At 42.5% G+C, this 27059-nt stretch overlaps 1 protein-coding gene across 3 annotated transcripts in view; it reads right to left on the bottom strand.

Moving 5' to 3' along the window:
* ptpn11b (protein tyrosine phosphatase non-receptor type 11b) overlaps positions 1 to 27059 on the bottom strand; it is a 101291-nt gene that overhangs the window by 28812 nt on the left and 45420 nt on the right. For 2 of the 3 annotated variants that reach the window (XR_013549162.1, XM_078425218.1), the window contains exons 3-4: positions 8332 to 8526; positions 5018 to 5210 (exon numbers count right to left, since the gene is read on the bottom strand). Coding sequence is in view for 2 of the 3 variants with exons in the window: in XM_078425218.1 (XP_078281344.1) it covers positions 5018 to 5210; positions 8332 to 8526 (388 nt within the window). In the remaining variant the exon portion in view is untranslated. The remainder of the gene's footprint in view (positions 1 to 5017; positions 5211 to 8331; positions 8527 to 27059) is intronic. The other variant, XM_078425219.1, reaches the window with a different exon arrangement.

Raw genomic sequence — 27059 nt, 5'->3', positions numbered from 1 at the left:
AACAAAACAGACTGATTCAAAAGTAAAGGAGGTTTATAATATCAACTTGCAGAGTGATTGGGAGCAAGGTATCTTTCCATTTTGAGGCTGTAAAGACATCTTATCCTAAACATAACACCGGTTATTGCTGGCTACATATATACACGAGGGTAGAAATTCTACAGGGAAAGCGCCACCATTTGTGCAAGTTCAGGGTCTGATATTTAATTATGTTGCTGCCACCAGCTTGCACCGCTCAAGATACATTTCTTTCCACGGTCTCTAAAACCTAGGCAAAATATTTAGTGTTGCTGCAGAATATAATGCTTTGTTCATTGTGCTCTCAAAGCAATGCCCTTCTTTAGAATGTGTTTCTTTTCTGGTTTAGAATGTGGCTTCCTCATTTTGAACAATAAATATGCTGATACTCTGCCGAGCATGAAGGATTTTGAGGCCAGGCACCGCACGCATCACAGATGAAAGGTAAAAACCCTCTTACATTTGTACAACCTAATGTCAGAACGATCCCCCCAACCTGGTCCATGAGAGTGAGGTTTACATTTTTCACACAGGCTACTACGATCTTCCATCGGAATAGCAGGATCATTTGTGCTGCACTCTGAAACTTAATTAAACTGTTCACTGATTATTGCTTTTTCTTTGTGTATTGTCATTTTATAAATTTTGCTGTAAAAATGTGATTAGTGGAAATCATGCCATTTGGGTGGAATTGCAGCTGGGAATTTTAGGATACTCTTACCTCATAAACCTGTCTGATGTTGAAGGTAGACACAAAATGCTGGAGTAACTCAGAGGGACAGGCAGCATCTCTGGAGAGAAGGAATGGGTGACGTTTCGGGTTGAGACCCTTCTTCAGACTGATACTGAAGTTAGGTTCTTGAGGAGCAAATGCACCATTCGCTGTATCATTCAACAATATACATTCATTGAAACAAATTAAATGTTCCTGTGCTTTATCACTTCTGACAGTATTTTTCAAAGGACTGACCATCAATTATATGTTAGACTTGAGACTTTAGTGATACAGCGCAGAAACAGGCCCTTTGGCCCACCAAGTCCACGCCGACCAGCAATCACCCCGTACACTAACACTATCCTGCAGCCTAGAGACAATTTACAATTTTACCAAAGCCAATTAACATACAAAATGGGTGACATTCCGGGTAGAGACCCTTCTTCAGACTGATGTCAGAGGAGTGGGCGGGACAGAGATAGAATGTAGTTGGAGACAGTAAGATTGGTGGGAGAACTGGGAAGGGGGAGAGGATGGAGAGAGAGGGAAAGCAAGGGCTATTTAAAGTTAGAGAAGTCACCCACCACTGGGGTGTAAGCTACCCAAGCAAAATATGAGGTGCTGTTCCTCCAATTTACGCTGGGCCTCACTCTGATAATGGAGGAGGCCTAAGACAGAAAGGTCAAATGGGAGGGGGAGTTAAAGTGTTGAGCAACCGGGAGATCAGGTAGGTTAAGGCGAACTGATCAGAGGTGTTCAGCAAAAAACGATCACCAAGCCTGCGCTTGGTCTCACAGGGAAATGGTGCTGACAGGTTTCTGAGATTTCTCAGTTTGTCCCTAAGACAAAGTTGACAGGAAGAGCAGAAATATTTACTTACTTTGGTTATTTTGAGTCAAGCATGCTGCTGGAGTTTATTGTGATACGAGCACTGTGACACCAGCCAGTGAACATATTTTCTTTTTTTTGCATATCTTTCTTTCTTTCATTGATTGCTCTATATCTCTCTACATCACCATCTATATCTCTCGTTTCCCTTTCCCATGACTTTTAGTCTAAAGAAGGGTCTCGACCAGAAACATCACCCATTCCTTCTCTCCAGAGATGGTGCCGTTCCCGCTGAGTTACTCCAGCTTTTTGTGTCTATCTTTGGTTTAAACCAGCATCTGCAGTTCCTTCCTACACAGCGAGCATTCAAGACAGGCAGATCTCTAAAGCAATCATGTTGGCATTGGTCCATTTACGCTTTTAATAGTATGTTAAGTGCCATTTAATAGGCTCTTGGACAGGGTCATGGATATGCAGAGAATAGAGGGATACGGATCATATGAAGGAAGAAGAGGTTAGTTTAACTTGACATTGTGTCAAGGTCATTGTGGGCCCAAGGATCTGTTGCTGTGGTGTACTGTTCTATCGTCTCTGTAACAAGGGGAAATAAATTCATTGCATATGGTTAGAAGATGACAAGGTGAATATTAGAAGCCTGGGCAACCTTTGCTCATTGTAGGCAAGCTTCAAAGTTTCTGATGGATGCAACGGACATGGGTCCATGCAAACTAAAAGCCCTGCCATTTACCTTAAGACCATAATGATTTAAATGTAGGATACTATCTGCTTTAGAAAGGCATCCTTGTGTTTAAAATTTTAAATGCCATAGGGAAACTTAAATCAAATTTATTAGTATCATGTTAATGTGTTTTTGGTTTACTTTTTTTTCCAGATCCTTCATCTGGACTGGACAAGGAGAAGGGAGGTAACCTCTATGAAGAGGTGAGGGTGTGAGGTGAGGCAAAAGCTGGTTTGCGATGTATCCAGATGAGGGATTGGTTGGAGGATCACAGGTGGGGGTGCAGGGTGGGGAGAGGATTCATATAGTGACAGAGGCTGGAGGCGATGAGCAGAGACAACAAAGGGTAGCGGATTATGGCATCCGATAAGGAAGGAGGTTGGGAGCAATAGGGGTGGGGATTAGGGGACCCAATGAGATAAATGTGTGTGTAATGGGAGGATGGGGTAGGGAGAGCATTGGATAGAAGGGTCTGTGCGAGAGAGGACCTGGGCAGATCAGAGGAGAAAGAAACAATGAGAGGATTCAATATTGATGCCATTGGGTTGTAGACTACCAGGGAGAACATGAGATGCTGTTCTTCTAGTCTGTGCCTGTTCTCACGCTGGCAGTGGAGGAGGCCGGAGACAGACAAATTAGGGTAGGCATGACTGGAAGTGTGGTATTCAAATTGATCTTACTGGGAGTTGCTTAGATTCTATAATTTCCGTGGTCCAAAACAGTTACGGGAAGATGAATAATAAAACAATTTAAAGCTGTGGTAAGAGGTATGAACCGCTTGGAAAGTTACTCTCACAGTTTCAAACTTTGTCATCATGACCTTCAGCCAGAAATTAATTTTGCTTTACAGATACTAAAATATTTCAGAATCCCCAAGAAAACGTTCATTCCTGCCATTCTGTTTTATTTGAAGCCGAATATAGATTTTTCTACAGCCTTCAGAACCAATCGAAACTTTTGCAAAGTAAAAATAAAATCTTAAAAAATTAAAGGGATATTTATTGCTGGGTTTTGATACTTGTAATTCCTATTGTCCAGGGACATTGTTTTTCATATTTGTTGCTGGAAGTAATGAATTGAAGTACTTTGATATCTTTGGAGGATTTCTCTTTTTTATGAACACAGGGCAGTTTTATTTTGTCCTGTTCATTCCTGAGGAACTAGTTGCGGTTAGATATTGATTCATTGGTGTCGAGATAGTTTACCCACATGACATTTCCTCTTATGTGAAAGTCAAAAGTCAGCAATAAAAACAAAGCACTGGAAATTCACGGCAGGCCAGGCAACATCTAGAGAGGGGAGCAGAGCTACCATTTCAGATCAAATCTTAAACTGAAATGTTAATTCTGTTTCTCTCTCCACAGATGCTGCCCGTACTTTCAGGTCTTCAACAGTTCAACAACAGTTCAACAGAGCTTTATTTGTCATTCGGTACCGAGGTACCGAACGAAACTACATAGCAGTCATACACAAAAAAGAACACAAGACACATAACCCCAACACAAACGTCCATCACAGTGACTCCAAACACCCCCTCACTGTGATGGAGGCAACAAAACTTCCACTCTCTTCCCCACGCCCACGGACAGACAGCTCGTTCCCGACCGACCCGCACAGTCCCCGCAAGGGGATGGAAGTCCCCGCGGCCGAGTCGCACCGGGTGCTGAAATGTCTCGCGGCCGACCGGGCGATGGAAGGCCCCGCGACCGAGCCTTGCGAGTCTTTCAAGTCAAGTCAAGTTTATTTGTCACATACATATACAAGATGTGCAGTGAAACGAAAGTGGCAATGCCTGCGGATTGTGCTAAACTACAAAACATAATAGATTTTTTTTTTTTAACACAAAAAATAAATTAATACAGTAAATTAAATTAGTCCCTGGTGATATGAGTTAACAGTCCTGATGGCCTGTGGGAAGAAACTCCGTCTCATCCTCTCTGTTTTCACAGCGTGACAGCGGAGGCGTTTACTTCAGAGTTTTAGCGTCTTTAGGCTTTTGATTTTTTATCATTTATGCCATTGAATTGTTTTATTAATATAATTGCAAAAATACTTCATCAGATCTAAATGTACAACAAATAGTGGCAATAACCACATCTATTTTGTTTTCCACCCTTAAATCTTGTCAACTAATTCAATATAAATTTGTGACTAAATCAAGAACTTTCATGGACCCTCCCACCATAATTGGTGAACTGCCAAATGGCTGAAGTGGTATTAATTTCAATAAGCAGAAAGCATAGATTAAAGGTGGAAGAATTAGAGGACGTTGCTGAGCTATTTACTTCCTTTCAGAGAGAGGCAGGGGTCCAGAACTAACTGCATGAAATAAAATTGGGTAGAATAACAGGCACAAAGTGCTGAAGTAACTCAGCAGGTCAGGCAGCATCTCTGGAGAACATGGACAAGTGACGTTTCGGCTCGGGACCCTTCTTCAGACTAAACCTCATCAGGATTAAAAATACCTAAATACCTAAATCCATCCTTGATGGATCATAACCACCAAAGCTAACGACCAAGAGTTGGGAGTTTTATCTGAAAAAAAAACTTCTTAACCCGAAACATCACCTATCTATATTCTCCAAAGATGCTGCCTGACCTGCTGAGTTACTCCAGCACGTTTGTGTCCTTTTGTTTCTTCAATTCTAAGCTGTTTTCTTGATTAAACAAAAACAAAAATTACAATTTCAAAAATGCAACCAATCTAATCAGCCCACCTGATACCCAATCATCACATGTGTCACCCTTGGTTTGCGATCTCCATTTTCAACTTTTTCTTCATTGGTTAGCACTGAAAGGACAAAATCCCCTGGTTTACTGAGACTTTCCCGCACCAGGAAACTTCCAGGTTTTCCTTTATCAGTCAGAAGTTTTTCTGCATCTTTACCTGACAGATGTCCGTGATACCACCTGAAAATAGATCACATTAACAATGCAACAGGCTTTCTGCATTTTTCCATCCATTATAACTACATGTGAACACACATTGAGAAAATCATTATTATATCATTTTCTTTATTGCAGGGACATTTTTGTCCCGGAGAAATAATTGAAGTGTCATGTGAGCCTTTTTAGCACAAGTGTTATCCATTGTTACAAACCACAGCTTGCCGCTGAAAATCTCCACCACAAAATGCAGCCAATACGATGACCATGATCGACACAAAGTGCTGGAGTAACTCAGCGGGTCAGGCAGCATCTCTGGAGAACGTGGCTAGGCCGGGGCCCTTCGGTGAATGACCATGTTTTGGAGCAAGGAGTCCTTTTAATGTTTGAAGTGCTTGCAATGTCCTCTGTAAGACCCTGTTGTGGCTAGCACAATGAATATATGCCCGACATCTTGTAAGAAGATTTTATTACTGATCCTTCACCAGGAAACTTCTAGAAGGTCACCTGACCTCAGTACAAGGCACAAGCCCATTGGCCCTAGAAGGTCATCTGACCTCAGTCACAAGGCACAAGCCCATTGGCCAGCTTCTGCTCTTGGCCTCAAGGGGGCACTGGCATTTACATTACATATACATCACATCTCACTAAAGCTGGTTTAAAAATTATCAATAAGGTGTATGTACCATGCAGTCATAATCATATTGTGTGTAATTCTGGTCCCCCATTACAATGGGGGACGTAGAGGCTTTGGAGACGTTGCAGAAGAGGTGTACCAGAATGCTGCCTGGATTAGAGGGTATCAGCTAGTTTAGTTTAGTTTCTTGTCACGTGCACTGAGGTGCAGTGAAAAGCTTTTGTTACGTGCCATCCAGTCAGTAGAAAGACTATACATGAGTACAATCAAACCGTCCACAATGTATAACTGGGAGGAAAGGCTGGCAGAACTTGGACTGTTTTCTCTGGAAGGTCATAGGTTGAAAGGAGATGTTTATAAAATTATATGTGGCATGGATGGGTGGACAGTCTAAACATTTCCCCCAAGGTTGAAATATCAAATAATAGAGGGCATAGCTACAAAGTCAGAGGGGAAAATTTTAAAGGAGATGTGCAGGGCAAGATTTATTTTACACACAGAGAGGGATGGGTGCCTGGAATCCATTGTCAGAGGTAATGGTGGAAACAGATCCAACAGTGGGAGTTAAGATGCTTTTAGATAGGTTTTTGAACATGCAGAGATGGTGGGATATGGAGCACATGCAGGCAGAAAGGATTTGTTTAAGTAGATTAATCTACTAAATCTACAACATGTTGGTCACATATCACGGGTGAAGGACCTGTCCTTGTGTTGTACTGCTCTACTATGTATATTCCATATACAACACAGAAACACTTTGACTCACTATGCCTTTGCTGACCAATAAGTATCTGTCTCCTACTCATCCCATTTACCAGTACTAGCCTCAGTGATTCAAGTAATTGTCCAGATAGTTCTTAAATGTTGTAAGATTACCTGCCCCCACCATACTCTCAGCAGCACATTCCACATCACAACCACCCTTTGAAGGGAAATGTTTCATTTGATGCACATCTGATGCTGAAACCAAGGCAGACATGACTCACACCCAGAAGAGCTCATTAAGAAATGCAAGTTCATTGGAAATTGTCTTATCGTGTTTCAATGTCTAAACAACATTTTAATGATGTCGTGCCTTGATGAACTGTGCTGCAGAATGTCATTTCCGTGTTTATGTCCTTTGACATGTTAATCACACATGTTCATGCCAAAACAAACAAAAAAAAATCCTCTATTTATTGTATTGTATTGTATTGTAATTAATTTATTAGCCAAGTATGTAAAAACATACAAGGAATTTGATTTGTCATACAGTCATACCAAAAAGCTTTTGTGATGGATGGAGCAAGCTGCCCGTGTACAATAATCATGACTTTGCCAAGATTTCCACTAAAAGGAAGAGGGTGATAGTTATGACCATCTACTGTTCACACAGAGGTGTAACTCTTCCATCCAACACCACAGAGCAGCGTGGCTACATTGGTGCGCTGTGGCCCTTCTCCTCCTCTTTCCTGCTTCCCAGTTTTTATCAGACTCTTGTATGGACATAAAGTCATAGTCATACAGCATGGAAACAGGCCCATCGGCCCAACTTGCTTATGCCGACCAAGATGCCCTAGCTACACTAGTTCCACCTGCCTACCTGAATAACCAGGCCTGTATCCATACCGCCTAGTAATATTTAATTTCCACTTGGGGGCAAAACATGACGATGAAATTCTCTTGCTCTTACTTTGGACTTTAGATGTCCCGATTAGTGCAAGTCCTGGATAGAGTGGATGTGGAGAGGATATTTCCATTAGTGGGAGAGTCTAGGACTAGAGGGCACAGCCTCAGAATAAAAGGATGTTCCTTTAGAAAGGAGATGAAAAGGAATTTCTTTAGCCAGAGGGTGGTGAATCTGTGGAATTCATTGCCACCGATGGCTTGGAAGCCATGTTATTGGGTATTTTTAAAGCGGAGATTGGCAGATTCTTGATTAGTAAGGTTGTCAAAGATTATGGGGAGAAGGCAGGGAAATTGGGGTTGAGAGGGAAAGATAGATCAGCCATGATTGAATGGTGTAGTGAACTTGATGGGCTGAATGGACGAATTCTGCTCCCATGATATATGAACATGAAGAAATTGCAAAAATCTATTTGTAATACTTGGGTGAGTTATTATTAGACATTCACAAATTGAGAAAAACTAGTGAGTGGTCTTAAGGAGGTTGCCTACTCCTTCTATAAATCAATGGGCAGCACGGTGGAGCAGTGGTAGTGTTGCTGCCTTACAGTGCTTGCAGCGCCGGAGACCCGGGTTCGATCCCGACTATGGGTGCAGTCTGTATGGAGTTTGTACGTTCTCCCCGTGACTTTTCTCCAGGATTTTTTGGTTTCCTCCAAAGACGTACAGGTTTGTAGGTTAATTGGCTTGGTATGAGTGTGAATTGTCCCTAGTGTGTGTAGGATAATGTTAATGTGCAGTGATCGCTGGTCGCTGTGGACCCGGTGGGCCGAAGGGCCTGTTTCCGCACTGTATCTCTAAATATAACTAAAGAGCAGAGAGCAGAGGGGTGAAAAGAATTACCTTTCAGATGTTGGATCTCGGCAGTTCAGGGGGTACTTCAATTCAATTACATCTCCATTTTTCTCTCGTAGAAGACCTTCTTGCTCTGTGTAATGTTGAACCAACTCTGCCAACGTTGCAAACTTTTCTCCTCCATAAAGATCATAATAGTCACCTGAGTTCTGAATCTTTATGTGCGTTACTTCAACATTTCGCCTGAGAGGAAAAAGTAGATGAACAAAGAATAGTCAAAATTATTTTCATAATATTATTGATCTATTTTAAAAGTGACCTATTTAAAAAGATGCCAGCACAGCCTTTGTCAAGAGAGAGAAGGGTATTTGAAGATCAGTACCTTGGTCCCGGCATTAAACTCAGTTAACTGGGCGATAGTGATTTCTGACTTGAAATTTGTTTCTGAAAACTGGATTATTTATAGTGTACACAAAAATGTTTTAAAATACTATCTACATTGCTTTTGCAAAATCCTGCAAATTCACAAGAAGGATAAGCAAACTAATGACAGCATCCTATCCGAGCTCGCCCTCCCCATCATGAAGATTGGTCACCATTGGTCACCTATGCTGGGAAGCCCATGTTGGTCACCTGCTCGATACAAACCCACTGATACAGACATCTTCTCTGTCATGGGAGAAGATTACAGTGCAAGTTGGCAATCTGGATCTCAAATTGACATGGCAATGGGTGACAGAGTGTAATGGTAGAAGGTTGATTTTGCGATTGGGCACTTGTGACTAGTGGTGCCCCACAAGGGCCGATCCTGGGACCCCTGTTGTTTGTGATATTCGTGAATGACTTGGATGTGGATGTAGGAGGCAAGATGAGCAAGATTATGAAATGACATAATGATTGGTGGAGTTGTTGGAGGTAACATGGCAGGCAGTCTTAGGCTGCAGAGAGATATCAATGTTTTGGTGAAATAAGCTGAAAAATGGCAGGGGAATTTTAATCTAGATAAATGTGAGTTGATGCATTTTGGAAGCGTTAATGAGGTTGGAACAAGCATCACAAATAGTAGCGTTTTAGGGGGCACTGAACAAAATTTTTACCGTTCCTTCAAAGTGGCAATGCAGGTAGATAATGGGGTTCAAAAAGCATTCAGGATTCTTGCCTTCGTTAGTCAGGGTACTAAATAAAGAAGTAGGAAGGTTATAATCATAACTTTATAAAACGTTTGTCAGACCTCAGCTGAATACTGCAAGCCGTTCAGGTCACCAAGGTATGGGAAGGATGTAACAACACTCGATAAGGTGCAGAGGAAAGTCACCAAGATGTTGCCTGGAATGGAGCAATTCAATTATAAGGAGAGACTGGAAAAGCTACACCTGTTCTATCTCGAGCAGAGGTGGTTAAGAGGGGACATGATTGAGATAAATAAAATTATGAGGATAGACTGTAGGAAACTTTGCGACATATCAGAGGTAGATAACTGAAGAACATAGATTTAGGGTAAAGAGATCGAGAGGGGATATGAGAGGAACCTCTGTCACCTGGAGGGCTACAAGTACCTGGAATGCATTGCCCGAGAGTGTGGTTGACGCCGGGTCACAGACAGCATTTAGAAAGTGTCTAGATGAATACTTGGATTGCTTGGGCATTGAAAGCTAAGGAACAAATACTAGGCAACGGGATTAATGGAGAAAGGTGCCCATAGATTGGCGTGGATGAGTTGGGCCACAGGGCCGTTTCCATGTTATATGAATGCTGGCCAAATGGTTTGTTTCCAAATGTTGTATGATTTTATTACCAGGCAGAGGCAAGGGGTAAAAAAGATTCAAGGATTATGAAGAAGTGTAACAGCCCTACCGACTACCAGGAAAATCTGGCCCATGACTGCTCAAAATAGAAAATGAGTGTCAGAGATGATTTTAAGAATCTGAAGGACCTGTGCAAGCAGCAAAAGAAGTGCACTACCTCAAACAATGCACCCACCCATCTGCCCTTCTAATCACCTCCTGCCCCATCGTGGAAGAGTCTGCTGCACGCACACTGGCCCCATTCGTCACCTCACAGACGACCAAACTGAAGTAAGTTATATTTGTCGATACTCAAGAACTGCTTAGAAAGAAGCAGAAGAATAAAAATAAACACACCAAATCGGTGCAGTGGGATTTTGGTTTTAATTGCATTCAGAAAAAACTGTTAATCTGTTTTATTAGGTCCATCAAACAAATATTGTACAGCACTAATATTTTGCAAAGAGCAATTTTCAATGATTTCCCTGAAGCTGCATATAGTCTAATATATTTTACAAACTGCAGAACAAGTGTGTGGAATATATCAAGTTTCCATGACAAGGTAAAGTTTTCAAGGCCACGAGAAAATTCATTTTGTGGAAGTTAAATTGCTGTACGTATAACTGAAAATCATTATTCAATGAGAAGCATGGAAGGAATATAGCACTGTTATAAAACTTTGGTTAGGCTGCACTTGGAGTAAAATGTAAAAATTGGTTAAAAACTTGGTAAAATGTAAAATTTGTCCCTAGTGGGTGTAGGATAGTGTTAAAAATTTTCCCTAGTCGGTATAGGATACTTCCAGTATAGTCCCTGGTGGACTCTTCAGAGGTGATGACCACAAGAGACAAGATGTGGAGACTTTGGAGAGAGCGCAGAAGGGGTTTACCAGGAAGCTGCCTGATCAGAGCTATAATGAGCGAGGGAAAAAACTTGGATTGTTTTCCCTGCACTGAAGGCTGAGGGGAAACCTGATAAATGTTTATAAAATTATGAGACGCATAGACCGGGTAGGTAGACAGTCAAGTATCATTTTCCCAAGGTGGAAATGTCAAGTACCTGAGGGCATAGCTTTAAGGTGATGTGGGGAAAAGTTATAGGCGATGTGCAGGAAAGGATTTTGTTTTAATTTTTTACAGAGTGATAGGTTCTTGGATATTTCGTTATTTAGCACAGGATAAATGACTCACTGTTTCGAGAACAGTTCACATATAACTACTTTAAAGTATTTTAATTCATGGAGAAAACACCGTCTGAAAAGAAATTTGTGATAGTTTTGAATGGAAGTCTAGGTTTCGTGAACAGAGGCTATATGAAGGGAAGATATCAATATTCACAAATGTATGTTATTTACTGGTTAGCCCAGGTTATTTCACAGGTAGATCTGCACAGGAGCAACTAATATTTTCTGGAACCATCATGTTTTTAATGAAAGTAAAGAAAGAAATCCAATACATCGAATACTGGTTCTGGATTAAACCTCTGTCTCCAACCCCTACTTGACCCAGGTTCCCAGTTATGTTTTAAATTTTGATTTTTACTGTTCAGAAACAAAACCGACAAGCTGGCTGTTAAACTAAAACAAATAGTAATTTATTGTGCAGAAATAGAGGGACCAGATGTTAAATATAGTGTTTAAGTATTGTGGAACCAAAGACCCCAAAATGTTCCAAAAAGAGTCTGAAGAAGGGTCTCGACCCAAAACGTCAGTCTGAAGAAGGGTCTTGACCCAAAACGTCAACCACTCCTTCTCTCCAGAGATGCTGCCTGTCCCGCTGAGTTACTCCAGCATTTTGTGTCTATCTTCGATTTAAACCAGCATCTGCAGTTCTTTCCTACCCAAACATGTTCTCCACAGAGACCCAAGAACCTCATCAAAACATGCAAGATCATCAGATGTCTTGTAATGGGGTGGTGAAGAGGGCAAATGTTTATCTTAAGACAAGATTATAACTTTACAGAGTGCTATTTCTTTTCAAATCAAACACCTCGCCCCCACACGTCCTCTGTGAAGCGAGTAAACAGCAGTGGAAAAGGTCACAAGCTAATTTTTTTTTCATATCAATTATTTTGCTAACCAATTTCTTGGTAAAATATAAAAGGAGGGCTTTTTGTTTTTACAGAGCATCTCCAATTATAGAAATTGCAAATATTTAATTGAAGTTTAAAGATGGATGAGAATGTTCAATCATGCATTTATAGTATCACTTTTGAATTTGATTTCAATTTGTAGGTTTTATAAAATTATACGTAAGAATTTTTACCACCTGTTTCTTTATTAACCGCTGTGCATTTATCTGTTTGAATTAATTTATACATATTCAATTAAAATTTGATTTATTTAAATGCACATCATCTGAGCAGATGTGAGCAAATCTTGCCACCATTTTGACGTTTTTATTTCCAACACCAGTGACAGATTTACATAATCATTGAATGTATGAAACTTTGTCTCTATTTGTCCAAGTGAAAGTGGCCAACTTTAATGCTGATTTCATTAGATAATGTGTGGCGGCACAGTGGTGCAGAGGTAGACTTGCTGCCTTACAGCGCCAGAGACCCGGGTTTGATCCTGACAACAGCTGTTGTCTGTACGGAGTTTGTATTGTGACAGCGTGGGTTTTCTTTGGGTTCTCCAATTTCCGCCCACACTCCAAAGACGTACAGGTTTGTACGTTAATTGGCTTTGGTAAAAATATTGTAAATTGTCCCTAGTGAGTAGGATAGTGTTAGTGTACGTAGTGATTGCTGATTGCTGGTTGATCACAGGCATTGCCACTTTCATTTCACTGCACATCTTGTATGTGCATGTGACAAATAAACTTGACTTGATGCTGACTCGGTGGGCCAAACGGCTTTGTTTCCACGTTGTATTGTAAAAGTCTAAAGATCCATCTACTAAAACCACTGCATGAAGAAACTTTGAACAGTCACAATTGCGCAATAAAATGGGATTTATTATAGTTTGGCTTGATACGTTAAAACAATTTGCCAGTGTTCTACTTTCCAGAGGTAACTGAAATGTCACTGTACTTTAGCTGGTACATGTGACAATAAACTGACCTTAAAACCTCTGGGTGTACTGAATACCTAAGGATTGCACCACTCAGGATATTAAAAGTATACTTACCCAGAATGTTAAGCCAATTACAAGTCAGATTAAATATGCGGGCCACAAGTTGGCAATGCATGAGATATCTGCGCTTTAGAGAATTAACTAAGCCGCCCAGTGCAGGGAGTATAAAACACATCTTAGATCTTTCTCGTGTCTGGAACTCAGCTCCTTAGTGCTTGCAAAACCCAAGCTGAATGATAAAGATGACACTAAAGTGGGTGGTATCTAGGTAGCAAAGATGGTTATCAAAAGTCACAGCAAGATCTTGATCAGCTGGGCAAAGAGGTTGAAGAATAGTTAATGGAGTTTAATGCACATACGTGCATGGTGTTTCATTTTGGGGATTCAAACCAGGGCCAAACCTTCACAGTGAATGGCAAGGTCCAAGGGAATGTTGTAGAGCAGAGAGATATAAGAGTGCAGCTACATATGAGTGATAACCCAACTGGAAGGAAGGGATCGAAGAATACTGGGAAGATGGTGGGGATCAGAAACAGAGTCTGACGGGGTGGACCAGACAGAAACCCTCGTTATATTTTAAAAGACTTACATGGCAACAGGACAGTGCTGGGAGGTGGAATTAGGCTATGAAGTGCTTTTTTGACTGGATGATGGGTTTCTTCAATTTCATGTTTGCTATGTGTCTTAGCCTTTTCTGCAAGCACAGTATGACAGACTAAATAAACAGCTTTATTAGGCTTTGCCATTCTCTTAGACATTGGCCTAGATTTTGTGGGTAGATGTCACTTTCTCAGGTGAAAGCATAGATTTTCAAAGCTGCAAGGTCCATTGCATTTTTCATGGCTGTGTTCAGATATTGGACTTCTTATAGCTCCAAAAATCTCGGTACATTTATTGCACTAAAAACTACCAATCACGTAAGCCTGTCTCATTATGGTACTGCAACATAAAAATGTTGTTGACATTCTGGTAGATATACAGTAAAGTTGAATCATGACTTTTAGATGCCAAAAGTAACTTTAGATCTTATATACCAACGGTATCTCCTTGTATATTCAAAATCTCTTGGTCATCTCTTATTTGCTTATGAGTTTAATGAAAATCATTTTGTAATGCCATGACACACAGGAAAATATACCCGAGTAGCTGAAATCATTTATAGAAGCTGAATTTCTAAAAAGATCCCTTAGAATGTGGTACCTACCTGCCTGAAATAGCCACATATTTCAATATTGTTGCCAAGGTATCTAAATATTTAACTTAAATATATTCTGTGGCACAAATATATTACAAACATGAGGTTAAAGTTCTGGTCGGCCCATAATAGGAAGGATGTGATGGCTTTGGAAAGGGAGCAGAAGAGGTTTACCAGAATGATTCTAGATTAAAAAGAGAGAATTAGCTATAAGTGTAGGAGAGAACTGCAGGTGCTGGTTTAAATCGAAGAGAGACACAAAATGCTGGAGTAACTCAGCGGAACAGGCAGCATCTCTGTGGAGAAAGAATGGGTGACGTTTCGAGTCAAGACCCATCTTCAGACTGATCTATAGTTAAATATAGATCTATATTCTACAAACTATGTAGGAGCCATTTATGCTTAATTCAGTTATTGTCATTGTGTTACGGCTATGTTTTAATATTTCTAGTTTATGTATTTTTTGCCTGCTTGTGGGTGTGACTTAATGTGTAATGGGGAGTGTCTAGATGGGAGATGGCTAGCGTGGCGACAGAGGTTGTGGGTCAGTTTAGACTCGGAGGATGGTGCGCATACAGTTCTTTACCATGCGCTCGCACCAGCTATATTTTGTAAGAACCATACGATAATAACTGCAAGAATTTCTAGATATTGTTTGAAGAAGAAACAGTTGATAAAGTACGGAAACTGATGAATTACTCTATGATTTGTGCTACTTTAATAAAACCAATTAATGAAGAAAAGAAGTTTGGAAGATTCGTTTTGGCATATCAGGGTGCGACGTGTGCGTAAGCTATAACTACATTTCATCCCCGAGAAGTAATGGCTATCGAAGTGGGATTTCGAGATGGTATAGAAACTGCCATTACAAACTATATATAATTAGCTATAAGGATGGGCTGGGCAAACTCTGATTGTTTTCTCTGGATCTTCAGAGGTTAAGGGGAGACCTGATAGAAGTAGGTAGAAATATGGGAGGCATTGATATGGTAGTCAGATCCTTTTACCCGGGGTGTAAAGGCCAAAGACTAGAAGGTAGTGCATTATGGTGAGAGAAGCAAAGTTTAAAGGAAATGAGTGGGGCAGCTTTGTTTTGTTTTTGTTACACAGAGTGTCTGGGTGCCTGGAAAGTGCTGTCAGGGATGGTGGCGGAGGCTGATATAATAGTGGCTTTTAAGTGGTTTTTTAATACACACGTCAATATGCCGGGAATGGAGGGATATGAATCATGTGTAGATAGGGGAGATGAGTTTAATCTGGCATCATGTTCAGCACACACATTTTGTGGCTGAAGTGCTTGTTCCTATGTTCTACTGTTCAATGAGCAATGATAACTTGCTGTACAATACACTACTATTGGCAACTGGAGCAAAATATAACATCTAAAATTGCTGCAGATCCAAAATAGAAGCAGAAAATGTTCGAAACACTCAGGAGGTCAAGGAGCATTAGTGGGTGCAGAAATAGGGTTGACTTTCCAGATCAAGGACTGTTCATTTGAATTAGAAAGCTGAGAAAATAAGCACAGTGAGAGAACAAGTGAGGGAGGGCTGGAGAGGACATTGTGAATTTCTGTGATGTGGGCGTACATCAAAGTTGTCAAGGTAATAATTACTTCTTGCATTTAGAGAAAAAAAATTGAAAAGATACATCTTTGAAGAAAAAAAGTGGTTTCCTGTTGTTGTTAAACTTAATAAGAATTAAATTAATTATTAAATACTAATATTCAGTAGGGTTAACAATTTCCTCCAACAATTTTATTCATCTGCCTATAATGGGCTGTACATTTATGTTTTTAATTTGCTTCATTTCTTTTTGTTTGAACTGCCAGTTTTACTAGGCAGCTTTAGTCAGCACATTATCATTGACATTCCCTTTCTTCTCAATGCAAATGAAACATGCCTTTGTTTTCCTTATTACTAATGCACACACACACATAATCTAAAACAAACCATGAAGATGCTGAAAATCTGAAATAAAACAGAGGCGGTGGGGTAGAGTTGCTGCTTATAGCGCCAGCGACCTGGGTTCGATCCTGACTACGGGTGCTGTCTGTACGTACGGGCGGCACGGTAGCGCAGCGGTAGAGTTGCTGCTTTACAGCGAATGCAGCGCCGGAGACTCAGGTTCGATCCTGACTACGGGTGCTGCACTGTAAGGAGTTTGTACGTTCTCCCCGTGACCTGCGTGGGTTTTCTCCGAGATCTTCGGTTTCCTCCCACACTCCAAAGACGTACAGGTATGTAGGTTAATTGGCTGGGTAAATGTAAAAAAAAAAAATTGTCCCTAGTGGGTGTAGGATAGTGTTAATGTACGGGGATCACTGGGCGGCACGGACTTGGAGGGCCGAAAAGGCCTGTTTCCGGCTGTATATATATGATATGATATGATATGATATGATACGTAGCTTGTACATTCTCCCTGTGACAAGCATGGGTTTTCTCCGGGGTCTCTGGTTTCCTCTCACACTCCAAAGATGTACAGGTTTGTAGGTTAATTGGCTTGGTAAAATGGTAAGTTGTCCCTAGTTTGTGTAGGATAGATTGTGGGGATCGCTGGTCGGCGTGGACTAGGTGGACCCGTTTCTGCGCTGTATAACTCAACTAAACCAAAACAGAAAATGGTGGAAAAACTCAGTGCAGCAGCATCTGTGGAATGTTTCAGATCAAAGAGCTTTCATCCGAATTTAGGCTACGTGGCAGCAGAGGTGGGTAATGACAAGATTAGAGGGAATATCTGTAATAGGGTGAAATAATGTACTCACCGAATGGATATTTAAGCTCCTTTATCAGGGGAAAGTGTTGCCAATGTTCTAAAGATTGAGTGACATTGTATTGCCTGACCGACTGGGATGTGCTGAGCATAGCAGATGCATGTTGTGTGCCTCCACAGCTCTGTGTTATTTGTAATATATTTTCACCACAGAACATATTCCAGTTAAATATTTAGATATCTCATTGAAAGACCTCTGACTTGAAACATTGACTGTTTCCCCTCCCAGTGATGTTGTTTGAACTGCTGAGCACTTGCAGCGTTTTCCACTTGCTTTGAGTAATTCTTCTTTGAATAATTAATCTTCGAGTAATTAAGGGAGAAAAGAATGGGCACTTTTCATCAAATACTGAACCAAGCAACTGGAATTCCCATGCACCAGCAAAATTAGTTCAAATAGTGAAATTTATTTCAAGTGTTGTCTAAAATAAGAGTGAAAAGATCCATTTAGTTTAATTATGCTTATACTTAAGGGCAGTGCAGTTATCAGCCACATCCTCTTTGAAGATTTTGACATCAAGTGATGGTGAGTATAGTCATCCATTAAATTAAATTTTCTGTATCTTATATTAATACTGTTCAGCCTTAAGATATAGTGTAGGAAGAAACTGCAGATGTTGGTTTAAACCGAAGATAGACACATAAAGCTGGAGTAACTCAACGGGTCAGACAGTATTGCAGTGTAAAACAAGAGTCTTTAATAAGATCAAGATGACAAATAATTAAATAATGTTTTGAAAAGTTGCAATTCTCATGCAACCTCCCCCCCTCCCCCCCCCCCCCCCCCCCCCCACCACATTCTCTTTTGGACAGTTAGTGCCTCATTTTGATTGTGGTGACTTCATATTTCCACCATGGATATCTTTGCACTGAAAAAGCCAGCTTCTAATTGCAATGGCTACAGTCTGGAATAGCCTGTCGTGAGTCATGGTGAGGACATTGCTGGAAAACCAGTTGATAGGAAGAGAAATGCTGACACCCAGAGCACTTATATGCTTCACAATGCTAATGGGACCATTGATGGACAGGGCAAACAATATGCTGCTGTTATGCCATGTCTCAGGTTGCATGACCATTATTAAAACCTTAAGATCTCCATTCCATTCTCCTACTTATCTGCTCTGATAATCAGATTGGCCATGCCAGAAACTTGAAGATGTCTTCTTTTCTCATCAAGCTATCTTATTTTTTCCATTCCCACTACTGTTAACAGGGCACTCCACCAAGTTTCCTCTATTCCCTGCACTCCTGTCCTCACCTTATCCCTTCCCGGCTACAATGGGAGGGTCCCTCGTCATCTCATTAGCCTATGCATTCAATGGATCATCTTCCAAATCTTAGGGACAGTCATATAGCATGGAAATGGACCTTTCAGCCCAAATCCTCCATGCTGACTAAGATGCCCCATCTAAGGTTGCCCCACTCGTCCGTGTTTGGCCCATATCCCAAGGTTTTGACCCAGTGAAGGAACGCCAATTTCTTTCCAAGTCAGGATGGTGTGTGACCTGGAGGGCAACTTCTAGCTGGTGGCTTCCCATACCTTTGCTACCCTTATCTTTCTAGCTGGTAGAAGTTGTTGGCTTTCTTCAGACTGATTATGGGGTCTGACCTGAAACGTCACATAACCATGTTCTTCTGAGATGTTGCCTGACCCTGAGATGTTTGTTTTTGAGTGTGTGTATTTATATGTATGTGTGTGTACTTGTGAGTATACATATACACTGAACTTATTTTTCTCTCTTGTTTATCATATTGTTTACAGTGCACTATGTTGACATATTCTGTTGTGCTGCAGCAAATAAGAATGTCATTGTTCTAGCTGGGACATATGACAATAAAACACTCTTGACTCTTGACCCACTGAACTACTCCAGACCTCTGCGGCTTCTTACTGAGAGACCTGATGGGTTGAAGAGTTGAAGAACAACTTTGTGAAAACGTTTTTAAAATACGTTTGCAAAATAAGGCTACATTGACCAAATTCTGAACATGATTACCAGTGCCGGCACTGTAATAAATGAGATTTTGTTCTCCAGAGAACGGAAGTTTTATTTAGTTTGTAACTGACTCGAGCTTAACAGGTACTTTAATACTTCCCATATTTTAAGGGTTAATATAATTTGCACTCTGTTACAAAATGCTATAAATAGTCGACAACAGTCACAAATCCTATGACACCTGGTCCAGTGTTAGGTTGAAACTAGGGGGTGCAGAGGTTGAGTCACACATGCCTTCCACTTCCCTAATGAGTGAGATTCTCACATGATAGTTCCACCTCAGCTGCTTTACTGCCTCCCACATTGAAGCAGTAAAAAACAAGCAGAATTTAAGAATTCTATGGCACAATTCAACATTGCTGTGACTGGAAAAGAAGTAGTAACTGCATTATTTACACACAAATTGGCATTTTTTCTGGTCTATGACCTTTGCTTGGCTTTCTCGAGCACCAATGAACTGTGTGGCATCCTGGTACGCATTCCAAAATGATGATATAATCTTTGCATGAAAGTTCACCTCTTACAGTGCCTTTGTTCCAATACAACGATAATTTCATACAAGCGGGCCTTCACTGACTGGAGAATGATTCACTCTGGACCAAGTCTTTAGCTCAACGGCTCAGATTTAGTCATTGCACTTCACCTTTCAACTAAGTAGTCTACCCCATCAATAGAATCATGTGTGGTGAACTGAAGAGCCTGAAGACTTGCTTCTGTGGTTGTGGGGATTTCAGTTTTCATGGGTGACTTTAATCTACATATAGATTGGGGCAACCTAATTGGTAGCAGCGCTGAGGAGGAGGATTTCCTGGAATGTATATGGAATGGTTTTTTAAACCATTATGTAGAAGAACTGACTACAGGACAGGCCATCCTAGACTGGGTATTGTGTAATGTGGAAGGATTAATTAGCGATCTTGATGTGCAAAGTCCCTTGGGCAACAATGACCATAATATGGTGGAATTCTGCATTAGGATGGAAAGTGACACGGTTAATTCAGAGATTAGGGTCCTGGACTTAAAGAAAGAAGACTTTGAAGGTATGAGACGGGAATTGGCTTAGATAGACTGGCAAATTATACTTAAAGGGTTGGCGGTGGAGATACAATGGCAAAGATTTAAAGACCGTATGGATGAACCCCAAAAATTGTTCATCCCTGTCTGGCGAAAAAATGAAACGGGGAAGGCGGCTCAACCGTGGCTAACGAGGGAAATCAAGGATAGTGCTAAATCCAAGGAAAAGGCATATAAATTGGCCAGAGGGAGCGTCAAACCGGAGGACTGAGGAAAAAAATTGGAACTTAACAGAGGAGGACAAAGGTGTTAATTAAGAGGGGGAAAACAAAAGAGCATGAAAGAAATCTTGCGGGGAATATAAAACGGACTCTAAAAGCGTATTTAGATATGTAAAAAGGAAAAGATTAGTGAAGACAAATGTAGCTCCCTTACAATCGGAGACAAGTGAATTTATAATGGGAAACAAGGAAATGGTAGAAAAGTTAAACGAATAACATAGAAAATAGGTGCAGGAGGAGGCCATTCGGCCCTTGAGCCAGCACAGCCATTCATTGTGATCATGGCTTCTCATCCTAAATTCCAGTGAATACAAGCGCAGTCTTTCCGATCTTTCCTCATATGACAGTCCCGCCATCCCGGAGAATAACCTCATGAACCTACACTGCACTCCCTCAATAGCAAGGATGTCCTTCCTCAAATTAGGAGACCAAAACTGCACACAATACTCCAGATGTGGTCTCACCAGGGCCCTGTACAACTGCAGAAGGACCTCTTTACTCCTATACTCAAATCCTCTCGGTATGAAGGCCAACATGTCATTAGCTTTCTTCCCTGCCTGCTGTACTTGCATGTTTACTTTCAGTGACTGGTGTACAAGGACACCCAGGTTCTTCTTCTTTCTTATGTGAACTACAACAATCAAAAGTGGCAATTGGTGAGACAAGTCTCTAATTGGGGGTTATCAAGTTGGGATGGTGGGCAGGGAGGTCCTGTCACAGCACATTCCCTTAGATACAAAGCTGGGTGGTAGTGTGAACTGTGGGGAAGATGCTATGAGGTTGCAGGGTGACTTGGACAGGTTGTGTGAGTGGGCGGATGCATGGCAGATGCAGTTTAATGTGGATAAGTGTGAGGTTATCCACTTTGGTGGTAAGAATAGGAAGGCAGAGTATTATCTGAATGGTGTCAAGTTAGGAAAAGGGGACGTACAACGAGATCTGGGTGTCCTAGTGCATCAGTCACTGAAAGGAAGCATGCAGGTACAGCAGGCAGTGAAGAAAGCCAATGGGATGTTGGCCTTCATAACAAGAGGAGTTGAGTATAGGAGCAAAGAGGTCCTTCTGCAGTGTATAGGGCCCTCGTGAGACCGCACCTGGAGTACTGTGTGCAGTTTTGGTCTCCAAATTTGAGGAAGGATATTCTTGCTATTGAGGGCGTGCAGCATAAGTTTACTAGGTTAATTCCCGGAATGGCGGGACTGTCATATGTTGAAAGACTGGAGCGACTAGGCTTGTATAAACTGGAATTTAGAAGGATGAGAGGAGATCTTATCGAAACGTATAAGATTATTAAGGGGTTGGACACGTTAGAGGCAGGAAACATGTTCCCAATGTTAGGGGAGTCCAGAACAAGGGGCCACAGTTTAAGAATAAGGGGTAGGCCATTTAGAATGGAGATGAGGAAAAACTTTTTCAGTCAGAGAGTTGTGAATCTGTGGAATTCTCTGCCTCAGAAGGCAGTGGAGGCCAATTCTCTGAATGCATTCAAGAGAGATCTAGATAGAGCTCTTAAGGATAGCGGAGTCAGGGGGTATGGGGAGAAGGCAGGAACGGGGTACTGATTGAGAATGATCAGCCATGATCACATTGAATGGCGGTGCTGGCTCAAAGGGCCGAATGGCCTCCTCCTGTACCTATTGTCTATTGACATGTTTGTTGGTCTGTACTTGACCACAAGGACAGAGGTCGGTGTCTGCAATGCCCCATCTTTTCATGTTGGCTGCGAAGAGACCAGCACCAGTTCGTAGCCTGTTCAGTTGAACCCAGGCCTTCCTGCAGAGGTTGTTGCCTGGAGGGTGTGGTGACCAGGTCTCAACCAGGCTGGACTCCTTCTGGGACCAGGCTGGACTCCTTCTGGGACAGCTAGTGCTGCATTGCTCACTGTATCCAGACTCTCCATGTATAGGCGCAGAGGCTTCCATGAGCGCAACCAGCATGGGGCCTCCTTCTTATAAAGGATGTCATGCAGAAGGTGGTTAGGCTGGGCAGCTTTCTGATGCAGTCGTCCACAGATGTTATCACCCAGGTCTCGTTGCACTTCCCTTTTTCCTAATCTGACAACATTGAGATAATAATCTGCCTCCTCGTTCTTTCCGCCATAGCGGATAACCTCACATTTATCTACACTATACTGCATCTGCCATACATCTGCCCACTCACTTAACCTGTCCAGTTCATCCTGCAACCTCCTAGCATCCTCTTCACAGTTCACACTGCCACCCAGCTTTGTGTCATCTGCAAATTTGCTAGTTTTACTTTTAATTCCATCGCTCCTTGCAACAGTCCACTCGCTACTGCCTGCCAGTCTTTGCTTCCTGTCTGCCAGCCATTTCTCTATCCATGTCGATACCCTACCCCCAATACCATGTGCTTTAATTTTGTCCACTAATCTCCTGTGTGGGACCTTATCAAAGGCTTTCTGAAAGTCCAGATACACTACATCCACTGGGTCTCCTTCATCCATTTTACTTGTCACATCCTCAAATTCCAGAATACTAGTCAAGCAGGATTTCCCCTTCATAAATTCATGCTGGCTTGGAACAATCCTTTTACTGCGATCCAAATGCGCCGTTATTACTTCTGTAATAATTGACTCCAGCATCCCACTTTGGTTTTGTCTTCACTAAGGAAGACACAAACAATCTGCCAGAAATACTAAGGGACCGAGGATCTAGTGGAAGGGAGGAACTGAAGGGAATCCACATTAGTCAGAAAATGGTGTTAGGTAAACTGTTGAGACTGAATGCAGATAAATCCTCAGGGCCTGATGGTCTGCATCCCAGAGTACTCAAGGAGGTGGCCCTAGAAATCATGGATGCATTGATGATCATTTTCCAATGATCTCTCGACTCTGGATCAGTTCCTGTGGACTGGAGGGTAGCCAATGTAACCCCACATTTTAAGAAAGGAGGGAGAGAGAAAACGGGGAATTATAGACCAGTTAGCCTTACATCGGTAGTGGGGAACATGTTTGAGTTGATTATTAAAGATGTTATAACAGCGCATTTGGAAAGCAGTGACGGGATCGGTGCTTTTTCCGCGCTGTATCTCTAAATCTAAATCTAAATCGGTCAAAGTCAGCATTGATTTATGAAGGGGAAATCATGCTTGACGAATCTTCTGGAATTTATTGAGGATGTAACAAGTAGAATGGATAAGGGAGAGCCAATGGATGTGGTGTATCTGGACTTTCAAAAAGTATTTGACAAGGTCCCACACAAGAGATTAGTGTGCAAAATTAGAGCACATGGTATTGACATGGATAGAGAACTGGTTGGCAGACAGGAAGCAAAGAGTAGGAATTAATGGGTCCTTTTCTGAATGGCAGGCAGTGACTAGTGGGGTGCCGCAAGGCTCGGTGCTGGGACCCCTGTCATTTACAATATATATTAATGATTTAGATGAGGGAATTAAATGTAACATCTCCAAGTTTGCAGATGACACAAATAATGGGGTTGAGAGGGAAATATAGATCAGCCATGATTGAATGGCAGAGTAGACCCAATGAGCTAAATGGCCTAATTCTGCTCCTATGACTTATGGCCATTTTATTTGTGTGTCTGTTCTCTAATTGATTTTCTGGTCAATGCCTCCCACAAGTCTCCCTCCTCCACTGGCCCAGGATGTTTTGGTTGGGTACAATTCTACAGCTGCTGTGGCCAACAGTATCCACCCCTCATGGATGCCAATGTTGATTTGATGGACTGAGTCAGTTTTTAATCTCATTAGGTTCAAGCAGTGTGATTGTCCTTGTCCCCATTGTGAAAACTCTATTTATGACAAGTTAATAATAATCACCATCTATATACTAAAACTCTTGTTTGTTTGTTTGTTCCTGAACTACAGCCAAAACGGTACACAATAGCGAGACAATTTAAAGCCCACCTTACTCACCGTCGTCTCTTTGGTGTTAATGGAAGAGGTTTCATTGAAATCGGCGTTATATTTTAAAAGTTATTCACATTTTAAAGTTTAAATCTATCTCCTAGGGAGGGAGGGGGAAGGGACAGAGGGAGGGAGGGAGAATAAGGGGGCTTGAGCGGGAGGAGGGGGTGGAGGGGGGGGAGGAGGGAGGGGGAGGAGGGAGGGAGGGAGGGAGGGAGGGAGAACGGAGGGAGGGAGAAGGGAGGGAGGGAGGGAGGGAGGGAGGGAGGGAGGGAGGGAGGGAGGGAGGGAGGGAGGGAGGGAGGGGATGGAAGGTGGGAGAGGGGGGAGGGGAGGGAGAGGATGGGAGGTGGGAGAAGGGAGAGGGGAGGAGGGGAAGGAGGGGGAGGGAGGGATGAGGGGAGGGGAAGAGGAGGGAGGGGAAGAGGAGGGAGGGGAGGAGGAGGGAGGGGAGGAGGAGGGAGGGGAGAAGGAGGGAAGGGGGTGGGAGGGGGAGAAGGGAGGGAAGGCGGAGGGGGGGGTGCTGTGATTGTCCTTGTGATTGTGAGCAGTGTGATTGTCCTTGTCCTCATTGTGAAAACTCTGTTTATGACAAGTTAATAATAATCAGCATCTATATACTAAAACTCTCGTCTATTTGTTTGTTTGTTCCTGAACCACAGCCAAAACGGTACACAATAGCGCAACAATTTAAAGCCCACCTTATTCACCGTCATCTCTTTGGTGTTAATGGAAGAGGTTTCATTGAAATCGGTGTTATATTTTAAAGTTATTCACATTTTAAAGTTTAAATCTATCTCCTAGGGAGGGAGGGGGAAGGGACAGAGGGAGGGAGGAGGGAGGGAGAATAAGGGGGGTTGAGGGGGAGGAGGGGGGTGGAGGGAGGGGAGAAGGGAGGGGGAGGAGGGAGGGGAGAAGGAGGAGGGAGGGAGGGAGGGGGGAGAGGAGGGGAGAGGAGAGGGGGGGAGAGGGAGGGGAAGGAGGGGGAGGAGGGGGGAGGAGGGGAGGGGGGGAGAAGGGGAGGGGGAGAGAAGGGGGGGAGGGGGAGAGAAGGGGGGAGGAAAGGGGGAGGAGGAGGGAAGGGGAGGGAGGGGGAGAAGGGAGGGAGGGTAGGGGGAGTGGGGGGAGGAGGGAGGAGTGGGGGAGGAGAGGGTGCTGCACCAATGCAGGAGAGGTTTGGGCCCAACAGGTCCACTTGGTCTAGTAGGAAATGAATTGTCAAGACGTAAATCATAATTCTCTAGTTATTATTGCAGTGTACATATTCCCCATCTCTCATTTTTTTATTCATAGAATAGAGTCATAGAATGATACAGCGTTGAAACAGGCCTTTCGGCCCAACCGGCCAACATGTCCCAGTTACACTAGTCCCACCTACCCGCATTGGTTCTAAATCCCTCCAAACATGTCCTATCCATGTACCTGTCTAACTGTTTCTTAAATGTTGGGATATTCCCTGACTCAACTATCTCCTCTGGTAGCTCGTTCCAAACACCCACCACCCTTTATGTGAAAAAGATGCACCTCAGATTCCTATTAAATCTTTTTCCTTTCACCTTAAACATATGTCCTCTCTTCCTTCTATCCCTTTATTTTAAGTTGGAATGATCCCCCTTTGTTTAGTTTAGTTTAGAGATACAGCGCAGCAACAGGCCCTTCGGCCCACCAAGTCCGCACTGTCCAGCGACCCCCACACACTAACACTATCCTGCACACACTAGGGACAATTTACATTTATATCAAGCCAATTAACCTACATCTTTGTACATCTTTGGAGTGTGAGAGGACACCGAAGATCTCAGAGAAAACCCACGCAGGTCATGGGAAGAACGTACAAACTCCAGACAGCACCCATAGTCAGGATCGAACCTGGGACTCTGGCGCTGTAAGGCAGCAATTCAACCGTTGTGCCACCATGCCACCATTTGTTACTTGGCCTAACTGCTAATGTAAAATTGGTTAGCACTGGTTAATGTAAAACTGTTTAGCACGCAACTTTTCACTGTATCTTGGTACATATGACAATATCTATATACCAACTCTCGTTTGTTTCTTTGTATATTCCTGAACTACAGCCAAACCGGTACACGATAGCGCAACAATTTTAGGCCCACCTTATTCACTGTCGTCCCTTTGGTGCTAATGGAAGTTTAATTGAAATCGGTGCTATATTTTTTAAGTTATTCACATTTTAAATTTTAAATCTATCTCCGAGGGAGGGAGGAGGTGGAGGGAGGGAGGGGGTAAAGGGAGGGGGGAAGATAAGGGGGGTTGAGGGGGATAAAGTGGGGGGGGGGGAGGAGGGTAGGGGAAGGGGGAGGAGGGTAGGGGAAGGGGGAGGGAGGGGTGCGTGAAGGAGGGACAGGGGAGGGGGGAAGTGGGAGGGGGACGGAGGGAGGGGGGATCGGGAGAGGGAGGGGAGAGGGGGGACGGGGGAAGAGGATGGGAGGAAGGGGAGGGGGGAGAGGGGAGGGGGAGAGGGCAGAGGGACTTAATGCATATAAGTTTGCAAAATAAATTCATATTCAGCATTAAAACTGCATAACTGAAAAACGTACCTGGCATAAAATCTCTTTGAACTAATCTACAATATTGACATTCCTACCACTAAAACCACAGACCACATATCTAATTGAATTCAAATACTACACCTCAAATAAGCATGAAACTGCACAATGCATTGCCCACCAGTGTAGCAGTCTGCTCCTTTGAATGCCAGAACTAGAGCAACAACTTTAAAGATAACCAGGTTTTTAAAAGAATGATCAGCCA

This window comes from Rhinoraja longicauda, chromosome 30 (genome assembly GCF_053455715.1).
Source record: "Rhinoraja longicauda isolate Sanriku21f chromosome 30, sRhiLon1.1, whole genome shotgun sequence".
NCBI classification, from domain to species: Eukaryota; Metazoa; Chordata; class Chondrichthyes; order Rajiformes; family Arhynchobatidae; genus Rhinoraja; species Rhinoraja longicauda.
This window is presented reverse-complemented; position numbering and strand designations above follow the sequence as displayed.